The sequence below is a fragment of the Peromyscus maniculatus genome, chromosome 9 (genome assembly GCF_049852395.1).
Source record: "Peromyscus maniculatus bairdii isolate BWxNUB_F1_BW_parent chromosome 9, HU_Pman_BW_mat_3.1, whole genome shotgun sequence".
Lineage (NCBI taxonomy): Eukaryota > Metazoa > Chordata > Mammalia > Rodentia > Cricetidae > Peromyscus > Peromyscus maniculatus.
Window position 1 is genome coordinate 55,670,492 of NC_134860.1, and position 22,311 is coordinate 55,692,802.

Consider the following 22,311-nt stretch of genomic DNA (forward strand, 5'->3'; position numbering starts at 1 on the left):
CTGGAACTGGAGTTAGGGATGGTTGTGAACTACTACCTGGGAACCTGGAAGCAACAAGCACTCTGAGCCACGTTGTTTTCAGCCTTCTCCCCAGCCGCTCTTCGCCCCCTCAGCAGTCTCTCAGTTATGTGGATGCACGGCCACAAATGCCAGGTAGTGAAAAGGGCTGAAGAGATTTCAGTCAGCAGCACACACAAGGTGGGCAGGAGTTTTACTCTGAAAATCCTTTTATTATGTAACAAATTTATACAAATACCTACCCTGAGCCAGGAGCCTTGGGAACATCTTGATTACCCTGGAGTTCTTCCACTGCATTTTCAGTGCATAATTAGAATAATCCTCTTATGCCACACAAAATTTCCTAAAGCTGCTGGGCAGTGGTGGCACATTCCTTTAATCGCAGCACTTGGGAGACAGAGGCAGAGGGATCTCTGAGTTCAAGGCCAGCCTGGTCTACAGAGTGAGTTCCGGGACACAGGACGGCCAGGGCTACACAGAGAAACCCTGTCACGGGGGTTAGGAAAAAAAACCAAAAAGGAAAATTCCCTAAGCCCATTAAGTACTACCTATGGTATTTGCCAATTATTTCTTCTCAGAATTTCAGCTGGTCTCTCTAGAACACCAGCTCCTCATTCCCCTACTGGCTGCACTGCAAAACCTTCCCAAAAGCACTGTCATGAACGTAAGAGAACTACTTTCTAGCTGTTCTGGGATCAGAAGGATCTTGGGCCTAGAAGGATATTAGATAGTTCTAGAATCAAGATGTTCCCAAGGCTCCCGGCTCAAGGTAGGTGTCCAGAATCTTCCAGAAAGAATGAAGTTCAGATCTGCTGGGTGGCCAAGCTAGAGAGGCCAACACAGTGTGGCAGAACAGAAACATTAATGTAAGAATGAAATAAAACTGGAAAACTGGGAGAAAAGAAGGCAGACACAGCAGTGAGCCCTCCTTCCATCTCACTGGTCTCTCTGTGTTAACCAGCTAAATTTTCTAATAGAAGATTTGAGAAAACTTAAGTCCAGCTCACTTTCCCGTTGCTGTCCAGCTTCTTTATTGGATGTATCCACACTAGAATTCCTATAAACAGAAACAAATAAAACCAAGTAAGGACAATTAAGAGACATCAGGACAGAAGGCAATATGGTAACTAAGTATTTTATACTTACACACACACACACACACACACACAAATCTTTAAAAGAAGAGAGGCTGGTGGCATGTGCCAAGGCAGGCAGGCAGATGTGTGATTTGAGGCCAGCCTGGTCTATGTAGCAAGTTCCAGGCCAGCCAAGGTTATACAGTTAAGAGCCTGTTTCAAGAATAATAAAATTTTTTACAAAGGGAAGTTCGGAACAGATGCATCACCACACCAGCAGACTTGCTAACCTGGGAATGTGAGATTCAAGGGCCAGCTCCAGGCTCAGGTGGAGCCAGGCTGTTAACCCGCACTGGCAAGGCAAATGAAAAGGGAAACCAGCACTAGTGTTCTCACCCTAGTTTTCAAATGCCTCAGGTAACACAGGCACGTCCTGCAGTGGCATCACCAGTTTTCCTTGTTGGCAGCACCTCGGATGCTCTGCCCCCCGTACTTGAGGAAGCCTTTCCTGGATGGCATTGCTTTAACTTCCATTGGAGTAGCTAGGTTTGAGTTGTGCTTTGTTAACATCTAAAACAAAAACAATGAAAAATCTGGAAGGTGTTCTAAACACTCTAAAAGAGCCATGAACAATTAGATAAAGGTTATTTAAAATACTTAAAATATCAGCAGTCCATACAGACACTGAACAGCAAAGAAAGCAACATGAATTTCGCATGAAGTAGGATATCTAAACTCTAAATACACGTGTACTAGAGTCAATGCCTGAGAGCCGTGTTGAGTCTGATGGTGTAGACAGGAAGTCTACACACTGAAGAGAAGGGACACAAGGGCTAAACGCATGTGCACTGCGTCTCCACAAGACTGAGCAAATGAGCACCCATCATGGAGGGAGAGGCTCCCAGGCCCTCCCTGCCTCTCCCCTCTGTGTCTAGACGTTTAAGGAGGAGGGTGAGACATTGTCTTCAGTGACATAGCCACTCCTAAACAGCCCTAAGGAAACTTATTTGAGGACACACTCTCTTAACAGAGAAGGTAATGGATGTTTGTGCATCTGTGACATAAACAGGTTATGCACATGTATGAAAATGTTATCATGTAAGCTGGGCGGTGGTGGCGCACGCCTTTAATCCCAGCACTTGGGAGGCAGAAGCAGGCGGATCTCTGTGAGTCGAGGCCAGCCTGGTCTACAGAGCGAGATCCAGGACAGCCAGGACTACACACAGAGAAACCCTGTCTCAAAAAGCAAAAAGGGAAAAAAAAAAAATGAAATCCATTACTTTATATAATTAACACATTAAAAGAAACTAGAAGCAGATGCTGACTGTAAGGTGTCCCTGGGCATGTAATAAAAGGTAGAGTGTGTCTATATCATACATAATCCCAGTGTTTTGCCCACAGCACTATAAGAAAAGCAAACAACCACCAAAGATGAGGTCTCCTTACCTTCTCATAAAGAAACCCACAACAGGAAATACTCTCCACATACACCCTCACAAAGACAGACATTCTGTTTAGTTTATCTCCTAAGAAGGCAGGCAGTCAGGAGGAGGGACTGGAGACAGCAGTAAGAGCATGCACTGCTCTTACAGAGGACCAAAGTTCGGTTCCCAGCTCCCATTTTGGGCAGCTCACAATTGCCTGTAACTCTGCATCTGACACCCTCTTCTGGCTACTCAGGCACCTACACTCATAGGTAGGTATATATATCCCACAGACATACATGTATTATATACACAATTAAAAGTGCAATAAATATTTTTTAAAAAGACAAACATTTGGGCTGGAGAAATGGCTTAGAGGTTAAGAGTACTGACTGCTCTTCCAGAGGTCCTGAGTTCAATTCCCAGCAACCACATGGTGGCTCACAGCCATCTGTAATGAGATCTGGTGCCCTCTTCTGGCCTGCATCTGTATACATAATAAATAAATAAATCTTAAAAAAAAAAAAAAAAAAAAAAGACAAACATTGAACAGATCCTTTGTTGATCTTGCAGGGTGAGTCAGTTCTACTAGCATTTAGGTATTTTCTCAGTTTATTGTTCTCATGGCTCCCCATGAGGCAGGACAGCTCTAGAAGAGTCACTTAGATTCTTTGCACTAAGTACTGATGGCCAACACTTTAACTGGATTAGTCAGGGTCAGAGCGGTCAGCAGTATCTACTAGTTGGTGATGCCATACTACAGAGTCATCTATTTTAATGCCACGTCAATCAGTTTGAGTTATTAATGACACCCTGAGGCTATAGTGAATAGGGGGAAGGGCACTCACTTTCAGTGGAACAATGAATAACCAAAGTGGCAAGCACAGGTAAAAACTAACAGAAACAACACACTGTAGAACACAAATTTAGAGAGAAAACACCTTCTGCGTAACATCACTAAAACCAACTTAGGAACTGGTATCTGGTGCAAGAAAACCTTAAGGATATTCTCAATACCCAAAGTCACATATTGGCTTGATGGTAAATATGACAGTTTATATGCAATTTCAGTTCTCTAACACAAATATATAATTTTGAAAATATTAGAAGAAAATAGCCTGGCAATAACCTGGAGAATGTCTTCTGGAATTGCAGTAACTGCTGGAGGAGAAGGTGTCCTGATATTTTCACAAGAAGTAATTGTAGAAGGGGGGTCTGCAAAATTCTCATAGCATTCATCTGAATTTAAAATTAATGGATCACAGTCTTTCACTTCCAAATCACTTGATGAACTATTTGGTTTTGGATAATTTTTATATACCTGCAGAATAAAAATAAATCACTGAATTATTGTAAGTAAGTAGTGTTGTAAATAAATTTTTATTTAATTAGCTCTATTGGAGTCTACTAAAGCAAGCCCCAAATGATCCCACTTTCCTGACTGAGTTCTACCCAAATCAAGAAAATCGTACATAGAAGACAAAGTCTCATCTTCACTACTAATACAGGCTTTCAGGGAGAACTCAAAAGAACAGTGGCTGAACCCCAGATCCCATCCCATCCCATCTCAGGCAGTACTAAACTGAGGTCTTTGCGAGCTCAAGTGGGTAGCAGTGTCTGAGTCAGTGCAGAATTTAGGTGCTAAGGGCAGAGAAGAAAACAAAAGGAGGAGAGGCTAGTCTGGGCCAGACATCAAAGCCCAGCTCAGAATAGAATCTTCCTATACACTGTCTTCGTACATACATCTAAGAGATGCTCAGCATGCACTTAACTCACACTAAGTCTCACGTCAATAAAGAAAGAGTGGCGAGGAATACCACAGCAGTAGAGTGCCTTCCACAGGGACAGAAACACAAGTGGGCGTGGTGGTGCAGGCAGAGCATGAGGAGGAGGAGGTCACCGTCAATTCTCAACTATAAAGCAAGGTCAAGGCCACTCTGAGCGACAAGACACCCTAGTTCTTAAACAGAGCAAATACACACAACAAAAGATGTACATGGACTGAAAACAGCAAGTACCTGCAGGCAGCCAGCCTGTTAAAAAGAACCTGTCTACAGATGCCCTGTCTCGTATTACTAGTCACAGCTCGGGTGCACCAAGCTACAGTGTAGGTGCTTAAACACTGCCTGATTAGTGGCTGCTACATGGAACACTAAAAATGACAGCAGCCCGATCATCAAGTCTTGTTGTCCCACCTGTCTCAGCTGTCCCACCTGACTAAGGAAGCTGTCTCACGAGGAAGGTTTTGATTATGTTAAGTAAGTTAGCAGGAAAAACTGAGCCAGGGAGACATTAAATTACCTAAAAATCTGTTATCTAGGGAAAACCACTCTGATCTGTTTCTACTTATTCTTTTTTCTTTCCTTTTTTTGGGGGTGGGGTGGGGGAGGAGGTTTCAAAACAGGGTTTCTCTGTGTAGTTTTGGAGCCTGTCCTGAAACTTGTCTGTAGACCAGGCTGGCCTCAAACTCACAGAGATTCACCTGCCTCTGCCTCCTGAGTGCGGGGATTAAAGGTGTGCACCACCACCACCACCACCACCACCAGCCGGCCCATTCTTTTTTCTTAAAATAGATGTGTGTATATAATCATTTATCTTCAAGGACATCAAATTTCTTGAAAATATTCTTTTTGTTTGGTCATCCATTATTTAGACTGACAGACACTTGGCATCAGCTCTTAGATGTGCTCACTTTCTCACTAGCGGTTACATTTCTGTACTCCTGTCTATATTGTTATTCTATAAATCTGTCTCAATTCCCCTTGGATAGATTTTGACATGATATGGAAAAATCTACGGGTCCTAATTGATGGTGCCTAACAATTCCCCAGAATGTACTGCACATGTATTCCCAAGAGCTTCACTGATCTCGTCTGTTATGGACACTGAGTCCAGAAGTCATGTCTGAGTCCTAAGGAGGAAGATGACAGTTTTTAACTTTAGTAGAACTTTACCAAAGCTCCACTGTCCACTGTAGACGGAATTTTCAAACCAGGAGTGCAGAATTTAGGTGGCAATGGTGAATTTGTATATTCAGCATCTAGAAGACATAAAATAGGCATGAAAATTAAGTTGAAGTAAGTATCCAACTTTTGTAAATTATGTGTGTGTGTGTGTGTGTGTGTGCGCGCGCGCGTGCACGCACGCGCAGTCAGCTATCCCTGGAGCTGGAGATAGAGGTGGTTGTGAGTGCCTGATGTGGGTGCTAGGAACTGAATCCAGGTACTCTAGAAAAGTAGTATGTGCTCCTAACCACTGAGCCATGTTAATTGTCAATTTAGCCTATATATTTTGTTACTATTGTTCTAAAAATCTAAGTATGGAGTGTGGTTTGGCTGGACAAGAAAAACCAAAACTGTTAAATTCACATATATACTTATCATTAATATTAGTAAAAGTTGCATGGTATAAGAACAGTACAAAGTAATGAATTCTGCTGTAACAGGTAACATATAATAGCAACCAACTATTGGGGATCTAACTCAGTTGTCAGAATGTTTGCTAAGGCCCTGGGTTCAGTCCCTGCTGTCAAAATAATTTTTAAAGAAATCATGAAAATAGCTACAAAGATAACTATAAATCAATCTATTAAAAACTGTGTAAACAGGCCATTGAAATGGCTCAGCAGATAAAATCACTTGTCACATCAACCTTATGACTAGTGCTCAATGCCCATATGACACAGTGACTCTCAAAAATTTTCCTTGGACTTCCATACACACTATGACAAGCACATACCCATACTCATATACAAACATCATACACACACACACACACACCAATAACAAATAAAAATTTAAAAAAAGATACACACACACACACACACACACACACACACATATATATATATAAAAACAAGTGCTGGGCGGTGCACACCTTTAATCCCAGCACTTGGGAGGCAGAGGCAGGCGGATCTCTCTGAGTTCAAGGCCAGTCTGGTCTACAGAGTGAGTTCCAGGATAGCCAACGCTACACAGATAAACCTTGCCTTGAAAAACCAAAACCAAAAAACACAAAACAACAACAACAACAAAACAAATGAAAAACACACAACAACAACAGCAAAAAACAAACAAGCAAACTGTAATGGCTGGGCATAGTACACTTCAATTGGTGGAGTGCTTGCCTGGCACGCACGAAGCCCCGAGTTCAATCCCCACTAGTACAGAAAGTAGGTGGAGGAGGACCCGCAAGGGTGAAGTCAGGCTCAGTGGTTAAGAGCACTTGCTGCTCTTGAAGAGGTCCTAGGTTAGTTCTGAGCACTCACATGCAGCTCACAACAACCTGTAGCATGAGTTCCAGGATTCCAGTGCCTTCTTCTGCCCTTTGTGGGCACTACACACATAGTGCACAGATACTCAAGCAGGCAAAGCACTCATATACATAAAATGAAAATAAATAAATCTTTTAAGAAAGGTATTTTAACTGGACATGGTGGTTCAAACCTGTAATCCCAGAACTCAGGGGTTGAGGCAGAGGACGGCTGAGTTCAAGACTCAAGGTGAGACACTGTCTTCAACTATATATTCATTCTCCTTCCTCTTTTTTCGGCGAGTGGTGTGGTGTGTAGAGTGTGGTGTGTGCACAAGTGTGCTTCGTTGGGTACACTTGACTGCGGCTAGAAGCAGACACCAAGGGTCTTTCTCGGTTGCACCCCATCTTTTTGTTGTTGGGCTTCCAGACAGGCTTTCTCTGTGTCCCACAGCTGTCCTGGGATGCACTCTGGAGACCAGGCTAGCCTTAAATGCAGAGCTCCACCTGTCTGTCTCCCAAGTGCTGAGATCTTTTTCTTTGAGATAGTCTCTCACCGAGCCTGAGGGGTTCACCTGTCTCTGCCTCCCCCAGGGCTGGCACCAACATGCACGGATCACCGTGTCTGGACTTTATACAAGTTCTGGGAACGCAAACCTAAGTCAGTCTTCATGTCTGTGTGGCAAACACTTTACTAATTGAACTATCTCCTCAGCCATACTTTTAAAAAAGCTCACACTCTATTGATTTATTCACTTTTATGTATATGGTCGTTTTGTCTGCATGAATGTGCATATTTGTGCCTGTGGAGGTCAGAAAAGGACATTGGAGACCCTGGAATTGGAGTCACAGATGGTTGTGAGCTAGGAATCATGGCTGTCAGAAAATCAAACCAGGTCCCTGCAAGAGCAGCTAATGTTCTTCCCTGCTGAGTCACCTCTCCAGACCTAATTTCATTTAAAAAAAAAAAAAAAACATTCTTGGGAGCTAAAGAGAAAGCTCAGTGGTTGGGATACTGGCTTCTCGTCCAGAGAACTACTGTTCAATTTCTAACGCCTACATGGCAGCTTACAACCATCTGTAACTCCAGTCCCAGGGGATCCGACATCCTCTCCTAGCTAGCCTCTGAAGGTACTAGACGTGTATGTACATGATGCACAGACACACATGCAGACGAAATACCCATCCACATTTCAAAAGAATAAAAGCAGATCTTGGTAGGCAGCTCTTCCGCTCCTGCTCCGCCCAGTGCTTTCCCATGATACAGACACGAGCTGTTGTCTTTCTCTAAACATTTCTTTAATACCGTCCTGCTCTTCCTTATAGAGTGGGCTGTAAGTTACCACGAGTACAAGCCAGTTACATTTTTAAAATTGCTTGTACCAACAGTGCTTATTAATAACATGTCATGAAATTAGCATATTTTTTCTAAAACTAAGTGCAAGACTTTGGAAAGATAAAGACAGTGTTAAACATTTGCCAATTCGGTGAAAAGAACTCACAGATTTGCAAAAGTTAAATAAAGGACGGCTGGAGAGATGGTTCCATGTCTGAGAGCACTGGCTGCTCCTCCAGAGGACTTGAATTCAGTTCCCCAGGACCCACATGGCGGCTCCCAGTCACCTGTAGTCTAGGTCCAGGGGATCTAATGGCCTCTTCTGACCGCCACAGGCACCAGGCACACGTGAGTGTACGGACATAAATGTAGGCAAAATACTCATATACATAAAATAAAAATGATTTTAAAAAAATTTTTTGTTCGCTAGTGTTTTGCCTGCATTTATATCTGTGTGAGGGGGTCAGAAGCCCTCGAACTGGTGTTACAGACAGGTGTGATGCCATGTGGTTGCTGGGAATTGAACTGGGTCCTCTGGAAGAGCAGCCAGTGTTCTTAAACACTGAGTCCCCTATACGTGATTTTTTTAAAAAATTAAAGAGAAAATGATGAATATATATTTTGGAGGGTGGAGCTGTTTCTGAGACAATCTCAAAGTAGCCCAGGCTGGCCGCAAACTTAGCCTTTTCCTCCCTAGTGATGGGATCCCAAGTGTGCCTCCCCGTATCTGTTTCAAGTGAACATGACCCTGGGGAGATGGGCCTGCTCTGCAAGCATGAGGGCCTGAGTTCAGGTCTCCAGCTCTGTCTCAGTCAGGATCTCTACTGCGGTGACCACGCCACTCTTGTTAAGGAAAACACATACAGGCTTACAGTTTCAGAGGTTTAGTCCATTATCTCGTGGTGGGGCAGGGCAGCGTGCAGGGAGATAAGGTGCTGGAGGAGGAGCTGCTGCTACCTGTTGATATGCAGGCAACAGGAAGTAGACGGTCTCACTGGCCTGGGCTTGAGCATATATGGACCTCAAAGCCTGCCTCTACAGTGACACACTTCCTCCAACAAGGCCACACCTCTAATAGTGCCCCTCCTTTTGGGGGCCATGGCACTATGTAGTAGTAACTCCAGTGATGGGGAATGGCAGGCTCACCCCTGAAGCTCACTGGCCAGTCAGCATAGTCAAATCAATGTGGGCTCCAGCTTCAATAAGAGAACCCATCTCAAAAGCTAAGGTGGTAAACAATCAGGGAGACACTCTATTCAACCTCTGGCCTCCACACAACCCACATGGACACTTCCAACAAGAGTAGGTTAAACTATGGAGAACAAAAACCTGACACATACTACACATAATCAGAAATAATGCTGAGAACTTATTGGAGCTGGACGGAAAACTTATTGCTGGGCTCAGCAATTAAGAGCACTGGCTGCTCTTGCAGAAGAACCAGGTCTCGTTCCCAGCATCCTTATGGTGGCTCACAACTACCAGTAACTCCAGTTCCAGCAGCTCCAGTGCCCTCTTCTGGACTCCAAGGGTACTAGGAACACACGTGTGGGGCACAGACATATGTGAAGGCAATCAAACATACACATGAAATATAGTTGAAAGAAAAAAATTATCAGAAAAAATGTATCACTCTCCCCCATGAAATCAAGCTGAACCTAAGTGGAATGGTACTAAATAAGACCCAGTACCACCAAATTAAAAAGATGCAGTAAGGGGGGATGGAGAGAGGGCTCAGCAGTTAAAGAACACTGGCTGCTCTTTCAGAGGACCCAGGTTCAATTCCCAGCACCTACATGGCAGTTCACAACTGTCTGTAACTTCAGTTCCAAGGAATCCAACACCCTCACACAGACAAATGTGCACGTTAAAAAACAAACAAAAGATGTAGTAAACTACCTAAGGTTAATAATCTAATTAGAGAATCATTTTGTACAAAGTTAACCAGGAACGAGTACAAAGGAGAAGCTAATTTTTTAAACTCACCAGTTTTTTCCAGCTGCTCGATTATGGAACCAGGAATGGCTAAAGAATTCTCACTGGTCACAGGCCCTGTCCCTACGGCCTCTCCACTGGCACTATTCAGAGGGGAACTGTAAAGTCACGAGAGTTAACATTCAACCTTTGCAGAAAAACTTCATCTTACAATATTTCAGGCTGGGGTAGTTCATTTTTGGTTTATGAAATAAAGACCAATTGAAGAATCATTAAAATAATTGAAAAATATATTGGAAAACCTATCATTTACTTTAAATATTTAAGTAGTATACATATTTATTTTAAATATACAAATCTGTAAAGCAAGGTGTGGCGGCACATACATGCAATCCTAGCACTTGACAGACAACAGGTGATGCCCTGCTTGATCGTCCTGGAGTGGATTAACTACCTCTAACTTAGAGGAAAGCTGTGGGATTTACCCAGGATGCAAATGCAGTAAATCAGCAAGACTTCATTAGTAACCTAGTGTGGCAGGATTTGTTTTTATTAGCCTATCTGATAGAAAGCAAAATTATTCAAGCCCAGTAACAAGTTGGGTGACGGGGGGAGGCTGGAGAGATGGTTCAGTGGTTAAGAGCACTGGCTGCTCTTCCAGAAGACCAGGATTTAATTCCTAACTCCAGTCCCAGGAGCTCTGACACCCTCCTTCACCAGGCATGAATGAGGTCACAGATATACATTCAGATAAAACACCCAAACACACAAAATAAAATTAAAAATAAAAAAAATCTCATTATTTTAGAGTAAGAAGACTGAATCTGTCATTTTATTAAGATTGACTTGCCCTAGCCAGGCAGTGGTGGTGCACAACATTAATCCCAGCACTCTGGAGGCAGAGGCAGGTGAATCTCTGTGAGTCTGGGCCAGCCTGGTTTAAAGAGCGAGTTCCAGGATAGTTAGGGCTACTCAGAGATTGACTTGCCCAATTACACAAATACACATGAGGGAACACTGCATGCTGTGGATTCTATCACTCCTTAGGACATCAACAGCTTACACTTCATGGATGAAATTACTGATAAAATAGGAAATAGCTGAAATCTTTCTAAAAGTGGGCTGGAGAGATGGCTCAGTGCTGTGGAATGGTCTATATGTCAAATTGCTCTGATTGGTCAATAAATAAAACACTGATTGGCCAGTGGCCAGGCAGGAAGTACGTGGGACAAGGAGAGAGGAGAATTCTGGGAAGCGGAAGGCTGAGGCAGAGAGACACTGCCAGCTGCCACCATGACCAGCAGCATGTGAAGACACCGGTAAGCCACCAGCCACGTGGCAAGGTATAGATTTATGGAAATGGATTAATTTAAGCTATAAGAACGGTTAGCAAGAAGCCTGCCACGGCCATACAGTTTGTAAGCAATATAAGTCTTTGTGTTTACTTGGTTGGGTCTGAGCGGCTGTGGGACTGGTGGAAGACAAAGATTTGTCCTGACTGTGGGCAAGACAGGAAAACTCGAGCTACAGCTCAGTGTTTCCTGCCCTTCCAGAAGACCCCAGTTCAGTTCCCGGCACAGACATCAGGGGCAGCTCATCTTACCTCAGTCACAAAGGCTAAGATTTAAAAATAAATAAATGAAAAAAGTGACTTCAGGAGTGGTGGCATACAACTCTAATTTCAGCACTCAGAAGGCAGAGAGGCAGGGGAATCTTTGTGAACTTCAGGCCTTCCAGAACTACACAAAGAGACCCTGACTCAACCAACAAAATCGACAACAAAAACTCAACCAAACATAAAACCCCAAGCTTTTGCTGGCATGGATGTCAGGAAGGGGAGCACATTCTTTTCCTGCGGGCGAGAGTTTAAACAGGTGCAACCACTATGGAAATCAGTGTGGAGGTTCCTCATAAAGCTAGAAATAGATCCTCCATATGATTCAGCTGTGCCATTCTTGGGCATGTACCTAAAGGAGTCTATATCCTACTATAGAGATACCTGCTCAACTGCTGCTTTACAGGAAATGGAAGGAGCTAACATGCTCATCAACTGACAACAGAGAATGAAAATGTGGTACATTTACACAATCGAGTATTATTCAGCTGATAAGAAAAATGCAATCACGACAGGTAAATGGATGGAGCTGTGAACAATCATTTTGAATGTGGTAACCCAGACTCTGAAAGACAAACATCACATCTTCTCTTGTATGTGGAATGCATGCAGCCCCAGGTGTGTGTGTTTGTGTATGGTGTGTGTGTGTGTGTGTGTGTGTGTGTGTTGTCTGGAGGTGGGGGGAGTAAAAAGAATAAGTGGGGTGGGGGATGAGGACAGGACACACGGACAACTAACACTAAAAATCTTTGAAAAAGTCATGGAGACCTACTACTGTAGAAGCTTCCGAAAACAGACACAGATGGAAGAGTTTAAACTATAACCAGGAACAATGGTGCCATTCCGGAGACACCACAGACTATCAGATTAAAAAGCACAGTACCTGGAAGGGGTTACCTTTCAGGGAGGTCCCATAGACTTCCACACATTACAAATGACAATATGCCCACTGGAGTTTCAGAAATAATCACTTTCGAATTGCAATTATGGACTGATCCACAAGAGAGAACCCACGCCTAATACTGTTACTGGGGACAAGAACCCATGGCTAAATGGGTCTTGGGAGGAGAAACTACTACTATTAATCCTGATACATGGACAGCTTAATTACACTGCTTGCTCACAGATCAGTGTACCCACACCCCCAACCCTTTCTTAAGACAAGCTCCATGTAGCCCTGGTTGTCCTGGAGCTTGCTATGTAGACCAGGCTGGCCTCAAAATCAGAGATGAGCCCCCTGAGTACTGGGATTTAAGGAATGAACCACCTCACCCAGCCTGATTACTGTATCTCTCTAAATCTTTACCAAAGAAGCTTCATTTGTTTATTTTTGTTTTGTTCTTTGAGACAGGATCTTTCTACATAGCCCCAGTCATCCTAGCACTCACTATATAGACCAGGATGGCTTTGAACTCTTGACAGATCAGCCTACCTCTGCCTCCTGAGTGCTGGAATTAAAGACGTGCACCACCATGTCCAGCTTGGAGAAGCTCCTTTTTGCAGACGACCGTTAACACAGAGATCCATAACAGTCAACATGGGGAGGGTAAAAGACTATACGGAGTGCTCAGCCCTAAATGGGATGTCATCCCAAGACTCAGGGATCATCTTAGAAGAAGAGGTGGAAAGATTCTAAGAGCTAGAGGCAGTAGATGACTGCATTCAAACAGTGTTCTCCTGCAAGACAGGCAGTTGAACAGAGGAACTCACAACAGTTTTGACAGAATGCACAAGGTTAAACTACAAAATCCCAACATGGAGGAGGAGGAAGGTCATCAAGTCCCACCCTTAGCAAAGGAGCTACAGGCAACTATCCTCTGCTGGGAGAGGGAGTCTGTTTCCTTTAAGGGTCTGGTCCTGGAAGGTAGACTGTGGTCCGGCAGTATATGGGCAGCACAAATCAGACTCCATGGGTTATTTAAAAAAAAAAAAAAAAAAAAAAAAAACATGAATTGGGGGACAGTAGATGCTAAAGGAATTGGGGGGAGTATAATCAAAAACATTGTACAAAGTTTTCAAAGAATTAACAAAAATATTTTCAAGGGGCTGGAGAGCTGGCTCAGTAGTATTATGTATGGCTCTTCTAGGGCCCGAGTTCGGTTCCCAGCACTCACATCAGACAGCTCACAACTGCATGTACCTCCAGTTCCAAGGGAGAGCCAACATCTCTGGCCTCTGAGGGCACCTGTACTCACCAGCACATAGCCATACATGTAATCAAAAATAAATCTTTAAAAAATTTCAAGTTGTTAGCAGGGAGGTGGTGGCACATGTCTTTAATTCCAGAACTAAGGGACAGGAAGGAAGGTGGATCTCTGTGAGTTAGAGGCCAGCCTGGTCTACAGAGTAAGTTCCAGGACAGCCAGAGATACACAGAGAAACCCTGCCACAAAAAAACAAAAACAATTTCAAGTTGCTTACCTTTTCATGTTCTTCATATTTCTAAGTCCCATGGTATAATCTTCATTTAAACACATAGTGTATTCAGATATACCAAAGTGTTCTAATTTAGGAGTTACACACTCAAAATCATCCATCTTCAGAGCACACCTGGGAGTCTTTAGCACTGTGACAGAAGATTCTTTGGCAGGAGGGGTTTCAGATATGCATTCTTCTTTAAGGCTGTCAGCTGTCTGGGGAGGGTTTGGTGGGACTCGGGAGACTATGTACCGCTCCAGTCCAAAGTCTGAAAGCTGTGGGCTGTGTAGGGGCTTTTCAGAGACAGAAGTGCTCGGAACACACGGATCAGACGGCTCGTCCTCTGCAGTGGGCTTCTGAGCGTCTTCACACACAGCCAACTCTGGGGCCGAGTCGCTGACTTTGTGCTCACATGCTGGGAGGAAAAGTCAAAGAGGTAAATTCTGGTCAAACATTAAGACAGGAAATCTCTTGATTATTAAAAGAACACAGAATAGCCCACCCCAAATGTTCCATGTCGGTCAAATCTTGACCCTTTGAAGCTTTCATTTCAACCGTCTCTTCTGTAAGTTTGATATATACAACCTACCTGCTTGTATTCCATCTAGACACTTTAGAGAAATGGAAATGCTTTGAAAAACCAACACCCACAAATAAAATCCAATTTCCTACTTCTTCAATAGATTTATTGATCAGTCTTAGTGTTTTCTGAAAGTATTATTAGGGAATTAGTGTATAATCAACTTTGTTCTAGATTTAACACAAACTGAAACAATATGATTTTATACTTTTAATTTTGTAAAAATTTTCAATTACATTTTGTTCATTTTTTGTGTGTGCCACAGGGTACATGTGGCAATGACTATTCTCTCCTTGTGGGTCCTGGGGACCAAATGCAGGTTGTCAGGTTAGTGACAAGTGTATGTATACCCAGAGCTGTCTTGCCAACCATACACTTGACTTGTAGGTGCCCAAGTACAAAAGAAAAGGAGAGGAGCATTTGAATCTATGATTACTTTAGGAGGAAAGCAAATTATATCACACACTTTCTAACTTCGAAAGTAAACTGAATTCTAGTACAGCACGTTGACTAACATACTTACCACACATGTGGTATTACTTGTTTGATTTCATTAATGCTTTCCATACATACAAAGACCATCTCCGTAAAAGATCAAGACACTGATGCATACTAGAGATATGGGCAGAATGGCAGCAGCAGCAGCAGCAGCAGCAGCATTAACAGTGGGCAACGGCACAGCAGCTGGCTCCATCTGGCGATTTGTGTGCCTTGGCCTCCAAAGGGCTGCACGACGCTCACTCTGAACTGGTCTTTATGCACCCTCAGGAAGTACATACATTAAATACCCCACCTTACACTAACAAGAAAGGGCAGTTATTAGGCTCTGAGCAATAACAAGTTTTCAACTGGTGACCCTTTCCCTTGGCTCCTAGGATTACAGGCATTTGCAACAAAAAGTTGTCAATTTATATAGCGCAAGCACCTTGTTTTGCAGAGGAGGAATCTTAGGGAGTACCCAGTGGTTCTCCAGCTACTTACTGGCAGAGCTAATTAGGCACCCTTTTTCATTTTAACAGCTCAAAGACACTTCTATCCAGCACTGTGGAATGGAGAGCAAGGGCAGTTTTATGTCTTGCTGTAAGTCTTACTATGTAGCCCAGACTTGCTATTGTCCGAGAGGTTCCTCAAATTCAAGACCCACAAGGACCACTTTCCGGTGGACCACTGACCGGCATGAAGTGCTGAATGCTCACTCAACGACCTGACAGACAGAACTCAAGGCGTTCTTCCCTATGGAGATGCTAAGAAATGCAAGTCAATCAAACCTGAATCTTCCTTGTCACGTGCTTGATAGCCATACTTCTGGAAAAACTCTCTCAGCTTCATGATGTCTGTTGAATTTTTTTTCATCAGTATTTTTGTTGCCTTTATGAAATGTGTGCTTTCTTGACTCTCCAATCTTGCTTCACCAAGAAGAGTGTTAACATCATCCTTTCAGGAGGGAAGCAAATACAGTACACATGATCTAAGTGACTTTGTGACGGTTTACAGTTTAGACTTACTAGGCTTGAGAGACCAAAACACAAACAGCCTCTAACACGGAAGCCCTTAGACTCTACAGGCTGTACCCTAATTGCCCACCTCCCTCTTTCCCCAGACATTGAAGATTACTCTTAAAATTGACTGATCTTGTAAATCTGCCTTTCCGGCGAGACAGTAGATCATAAGACTGACTGCCATTTCTGCTTTTGTAATCAACCTTGCTTACTCTGCTCAAAAAGACGACTAGGACACCTGCAAGACAAATATGTTAAAGTAAGCCCCTGCCTACACGCAGGCAGAAGACCTGTCATTTTTGGTTTTTGCCTTGATAAGCCCTGGGTTGATATCGCTAAAGGCTGCAGCTTGGGAGTACTCTCAGGTGCAGTCCTGGGGCCAATCAGTCAGGTGCCAGTAAATAAACCGCCTCTTATTAAAATCTTAATCGTTGTCTGACTGGTGGATCTCTGAGCGACCCAGACCCATAACAACTTAAGCTACAGAAAAATTACCCACCATGGAAAAAATGAGATAAATAAGTACCTTTAGAGTCTGAACTTCTGAGTGAAGGTCATATAAAATTCTCATTGGTGAATCTTCTAAGGCTTAAAGGGAGGAAAAAAGTTCAGTAAGTGAGAGAGACCTGCTCCCTCTTCTCTCCCCAAGGTAGAGTTAGAAACACAGGATAGTTCGGGAGGGCCTGGATCCTAATCCACTGGCCCCTTCTGTCTCTTTACTAAAGTGCTTTTTAAAGTTATGTCAAGAAGTGAGACAAAAGACCTCCCCCAGCACAGCCATCCCAGACACCTGGTGACCATGCACGTGGTCAGCTATCCCCTAATGCAGCCTGGTTGTGTAAAGCAAGCTCAGATCTCACTAGGAAACCTTTGTGGGCTCCCACAAATAAGCATGAGGAAAATGAAAAATTTATTCCTTAGACATAAAAATCCTGCTGGGAGCCGGGCAGCAGCGGCTCACGCCTTTTATCCCAGCACTCGGGAGGCAGAGCCAGGCGGATCTCTGATAGTTCAAGGCCAGCCTGGGCTACAGAGTGAGATCCAGGACAGGTACCAAAACTACACAGAGAAACCTTGTCTCAAAAAAAATAGAAGGAAGGAAGGAAGGAAGGAAGGAAGGAAGGAAGGAAGGAAGGAAATAGCTCTTAAGAAAGAAAGAAAGAAAGAAAGAAAGAAAGAAAGAAAGAAAGAAAGAAAGAAAGAAAGAAAGAAAGAAAGAAGCTCTCATGCCAGTAAACAGTTGTTCCCCGTAATCCTATCACTGTCCATCATACTGGCTCCAGGCAACCTTATGTCTCCTTTCTGTGTGAGTGGACCTGCCTATTCCTGTAAAAGGAACCCTATAGTGTGTAGTCCCATCGTTAGCATCATTCCCCATGGTCATCCACTGTAGAGTGGGTCTTATTCCACTGTATCAGTTGTAGGCTATTTGTTGGTTAGGTGTATTTACTTGGTGAGATAAGGACTCACTGTATAGCCCTTGCTGTGTGGATCAGAGCCTGGTCTGGCCTTGAACTCACAGATCCATCTGCTTTTGCCTCTCAATTCTGAATCAAAGATATGGGCTGCCATGCCTGGAGATTTATTTACTTTGTGTATGCTGTCGTTCATTAAAGGTTTTTCATTTCTTTATGTATTTATTTTGTTGTTGTTTTTCAAGACAGGGTTTCTCTGTAGCCCTGGCTGTCCTAGAACTCACTCTATAGACCATGCTATGTCTAAGGAATTACACTAAATTTTTCATGTGCCACCACTGCCCGGGCAGCTATTTTAATGAATCAGTTTGGGTTTGGGGTTTACTGGAGTAAAAAACACACCTGTAAAGACAGAAGCAAGGCTTCTGTAAAGAAGTTTCAGAAAGTTATCAAAATCTAAACCTTCTGTAACAGTTGCGCAACTGACTATACTAAGAACCAATGAAATGCATTCTTATGAGTTTTACTGTATGCAGATTGTCTCAAAGATAATTTATAAGTCCATTCAATCATCCATCACTACAGTCATTGTCTTAGTTAGGGTTTCTATTGCTGCAATGGAACACCATGACCAAAAGCAACTTGGGGGAGGAAAGGGTTTATTCGGCTTATACTTTCACATCCTAGTTCATCACTGAAGGGAGTGGAAGGAACTCACACGGCCTAGGAGCCTGGATGTATGAGCTGACACAGAGGCCATGGAGGAGTGCTGCTTACTGGCTTGCTTCACATGGCTTGCTCAGCCTGCTTTATTATAGAACCCAGAACCACCAACCTGGGGATAACACCACCCACAACAGGCTGGGTCCTCCCCCATCAATCACTAATTAAGAAAATGCCCTACAGCCCAGTCTTATAAAGGCATTTTCTCAACTGGGATTCCCTCCTCTCAGATGACTCTAGCCTGTGTCAAGCTGACATAAAATTAGCCTGCACAGTTATAAAAAGTGAAACTGCTGGCAATCATCTTTTGCATACTTTTTACATAATAATTAAAGAATTATTACAAGTTTTATTGTAAAAAACAAATGAAGCTTATGCAGAGGTAATGTTTTGGTAAGAATATAGACTAGCAAACTGTGAAAAGCAATTTTCATATAGTCGAAAATACTAATGCATTTTAGTCTATTATGCAGCATTAGCTCAAAAACATAAACAAATAAAGCACATTTTAACTCCCTAAAATAAAAATGGTAGAAACATTGCTAAAACAGTAAGCGATGTCTCTTTTGAGTTAAATAGAAAATACGTATATTCTTGTTAGTGTTCTGTATCTGAAATTTCCTACCGTGCATGTTACTTTTATAGTCACAAAAACATTTCCAAATGGAGAGGAATCTGTGTCTACAGGGTGCAATATTACTTAAGATACATTATAATTATGACATTTTAAGTAAATAATCTCAAAATCTGAACCACTTTTGCAACGATTTAAAAAAAAAAAAAAAAAAAAGACCGGTCAGTCTGGAGCTCCCTATGGGGAGCAGGCTGGCCTAGAACTCACAGAAATCCACCTGCTTCTACCTCTTGGGTGCTGGCTGGGATTCAAGGCGTGTGCCACTACTCCCGGCCATGCAATTATTATTATTATTATTATTATTATTATTATTATTATTATTATTATTATTCAAACTCTAATACGAGTAAGAATGGTGGTGAATTTTATTTATTAAAAAAAAAAAACACAGCAGTACCGAGTATTTGTACTGGAAATACGATATTACTGGAGAAAATGCAGATGTCGGCGTCAACTCACACATGCAGAGCACAGGCCTTAGTGCATTTTCGATCAGGCGACGGTGGACGCTGTTGACAAGCACCCAAGGCACACAGGACGCCTGGAAAGCACAGTCAGCCTCGCCCCCCGTCGCGGGTGCCCCGGCCCACGGAGAACCGCGCCCACTCACCGTCGTCCTCGCCGTCCAGCGCTCGCAGCAGCCGGGCCGTCTCGCCGTCCAGGACGGCGGCCAGACCCCGCAGCTTACAGTGGAAACTCTGGATAGGGTTCATAGCGAGAGGAGCTGGGCCGGGCGCCGACCTCCACGCTCAGCCTCGAGCGCGCCACTCATTTGAATCCTACCGTCCAGTACCAGCCGCCCGCTCCGCGCAGGCGCGCAGAAGACGTCTCTCGCGAGAGCGGAAGTCTCGCACTGGGGCCCCGGCAAGCCCCGGAAGAAATGCGCGCGGGCGTCCTGGCGTGTGTCAGTGTCTGAGGGACTGCGAGGTGAGATCGTCGCGAGTTCGTGGGCCAGGGGGGTTCTCTGGGAGGCCCATCGTCCCCTGCGGTGTGGTCGGCACCCGGTCCCCCACTTCCGGCGGGGGCAGAGCGTGCCCTGGCATCGGCCCGGCTACCCGGTCCTCCACTTCCGGCGGGGGCAGAGCGTGCTCTGGCATCGGCCCGGCACCCGGTCCCCCACTTCCGGCGGGGGCAGAGCGTGCTCGGGCATCGGCCGGGTGGGCGCGGGACGTGGGAGCCAGCGTGTACGCTCGCCAGCCGCCTCCGGGTCTCAGCGACCCCGGCTTTCGTGTCCTTTCCCAGGAGACACCATGTTCTTCACCGCTGTCCTCCTGCGCGGCCGCATTCCCGGCCATCAGTGGATCGGGAAGCACCGGCGGCCGCGGAACGTGTCTTTCCGGATGAAGGAGAACATGATCCGTCGCCTGGAGGTGGAGGCCGAGAACCACTACTGGCTGAGCATGCCCTACATGACAGTGGAGCAGGAGTACCGCCACGCCGCGGAGCGCAGGGCCCAGGCCTTTGAGGCCATCAAGGCGGCCGCCACTTCCAAGTTCCCCCCGCACAGATACGTTGCCGACCAGCTAGACCATCTCAACGTCACGAAGAAATGGTCCTGACCTGGAGCCATCACCTGTACGTTTATGGATACCAGACCGCTCTGTCCTTACCTGGTCCTGGAACTTAAAAAAAAAATGTAATTTATATAACAGTGTGATCCCTTCGACCAGAATCTTATTAAAACAAACATGATTAATAGTTGTTTCATATAGAATATTGGGGGCTCTACCTAGGCATTTGGCTCACACCTGTATTCCTCACACTCAGGAGGGAGAGGGAGAAAAATCTTTGCTAGTGTAAAACCCAGCCGCAGGAAGCCAAAAGAAAGAATATTGGGGGCTCTAACCTTGCTACAGGTGCATAATTTCTGATCTATTGCCCTTTTTGCTGACCTCAAATTTGCAGTAGGCCTGCCTATCTCCCAGTGCTGGAGTTACAGGCATTGGCTCCCTGCCTTACTATAAAATGGGGGCGGGGGTTGTTTTAGAGATGGGTCTCCCTACTTAGAGTAGAACAGCCTTGAACTCTAGAGATCTACTGGCCTCTGCCTCGCAAGGGCTGGGATTAAAGGCACATGCCTACACATGTAGCAAAACTAGATCTTGAAACAAAGGGCCTAGAGTTAGTCACAGGGTAACACACACATGAGGCAACAGTTCTGATACACAGATTTTATAAGGAGTCATTCCACTTGGCTACTTCTGCCCTCCTCTCCAACCTGTGAGATGAAACCGGTATGAATGCGTCCAAGAAGTGATGTGGAGATCACATTTACAAACTTTCCATCTCTAGAGTAGAAAACTCGATTGTGCTGGTGACTGAATTTGGGGTGTCAGCTGTTATGCAAGGACTCGACCAACTGAGCTCCATACCCCGCCTGAAAGTAGGGGATTTTGTTGGCTGTGGTGGTGGATGCCTTGAACCAGCACTCAGGAGGCAGAGCAGGCAGGTGACCGAGTGCCTGTCTGGGCTACAGAGCTCCAACCCAGCCAGAGCTACAGAGAGACCCTCTCAAAAACAGCAAAACCCGGCAAGGGTGTGGTCCACAGGGTTTCTACAAGGGCTTGTTGTGAGGTATCCACTAGAGAAGACAACTCAGACACAGATTCAAGCCAGGAGAAACTTTATTAGCCAGCTGGTGACTACACTGGGTGCCCCCCCTACCCAAACCACATCTGGGTTGACACTTCAGTTAACAAGAACAGTTAGCCAGAAGCAGAACTACAGAAGCCAAAAAACAAGCATGGTACATTTAGGGACTTGCCCAGAACTCTGGGCTTCGATGGATTTGGTCTTTGTTTTCATTTTTGGCAGGTGTTGCTGCCTCTGTGCTGGGTTCCAAGGCCCAAATGGTACTTCTGTCATGGTGTATGACATTGTGCTAATGTCTGGGGACCTGTTACAGGTTCATCATGTAGCCCAGGCTGACCCACAAATTATCTTCCCACAGTGCTGGGAATATAGGAAGTAAGTTTTTCAAACTGTACTTCCAGCACACATCAACATCTCTACATGATGCAGGCACCGAATTCAGTTGAAAAGACTGAACCTGGAAGGTGGTGATGCACACCTTTGATCCTAGCACTCAGGAGGCAGAGGCAGAGGCAGGCAGATCTCTGAGTTCAAGCCCAGCCTGGTTTATAGTGAGTTCCAGAATAACCAGGACTACACAGAGAAACCCTGTCTTGAAAAGCCAAAAATGAAAAACGTTGAGGGACAGGCTGGAGGTGCTTGCTTACCAGGTTCTAGGCCCAGAAGAGGTGCGCGCGCGTGTGGCGCGCGCGCACACGCGCGCGCACACACACACACACACACACACACACACACACACACACACACACACACACACACGGCTGAGGGAAACTGCTAGTAGCTAGTTCATTCTAA

General features: G+C 44.6%; 2 protein-coding genes across 2 annotated transcripts; one reads left to right on the forward strand and one right to left on the reverse strand.

Moving 5' to 3' along the window:
- Positions 1–209: 209 nt before the first annotated feature.
- On the reverse strand, positions 210–19,944 carry Ska3 (spindle and kinetochore associated complex subunit 3). Its single transcript, XM_016006915.3, has 9 exons — positions 19,535–19,944; positions 16,679–16,740; positions 15,922–16,087; positions 14,077–14,488; positions 10,092–10,198; positions 5,473–5,558; positions 3,648–3,839; positions 1,491–1,664; positions 210–1,075 (listed from the first exon to the last, which is right to left on the reverse strand). The coding sequence occupies exons 1-8, from the start codon at positions 19,635–19,637 to the stop codon at positions 1,539–1,541; spliced, it is 1,254 nt and encodes a 417-aa protein (XP_015862401.2). The 5' UTR covers positions 19,638–19,944; the 3' UTR covers positions 210–1,075; positions 1,491–1,538.
- Positions 19,751–20,620, forward strand: Mrpl57 (mitochondrial ribosomal protein L57). The gene is made up of 2 exons (XM_006988436.4): positions 19,751–19,851; positions 20,167–20,620. Exon 2 carries the CDS (start codon positions 20,175–20,177, stop codon positions 20,481–20,483), a length of 309 nt encoding a protein of 102 aa, XP_006988498.1. The 5' UTR covers positions 19,751–19,851; positions 20,167–20,174; the 3' UTR covers positions 20,484–20,620.
- Positions 20,621–22,311: the final 1,691 nt, after the last annotated feature.

Bases quoted from the DNA above. Each gene is read 5' to 3' on its own strand.
- Ska3 (XM_016006915.3), bottom strand. From the start codon at position 19,637: ATGAACCCTATCCAGAGTTTCCACTGTAAGCTGCGGGGTCTGGCCGCC. The intron at 14,489-15,921 runs GTTTGATTGACT...TTTTCCTCCCAG, and splicing joins ACGTGACAAGGAAGATTCAG to CATGTGAGCACAAAGTCAGC. The intron at 10,199-14,076 runs GTAAGCAACTTG...GTGACTTTACAG, and splicing joins AATATGAAGAACATGAAAAG to TTCCCCTCTGAATAGTGCCA.
- Mrpl57 (XM_006988436.4), top strand. From the start codon at position 20,175: ATGTTCTTCACCGCTGTCCTCCTGCGCGGCCGCATTCCCGGCCATCAG.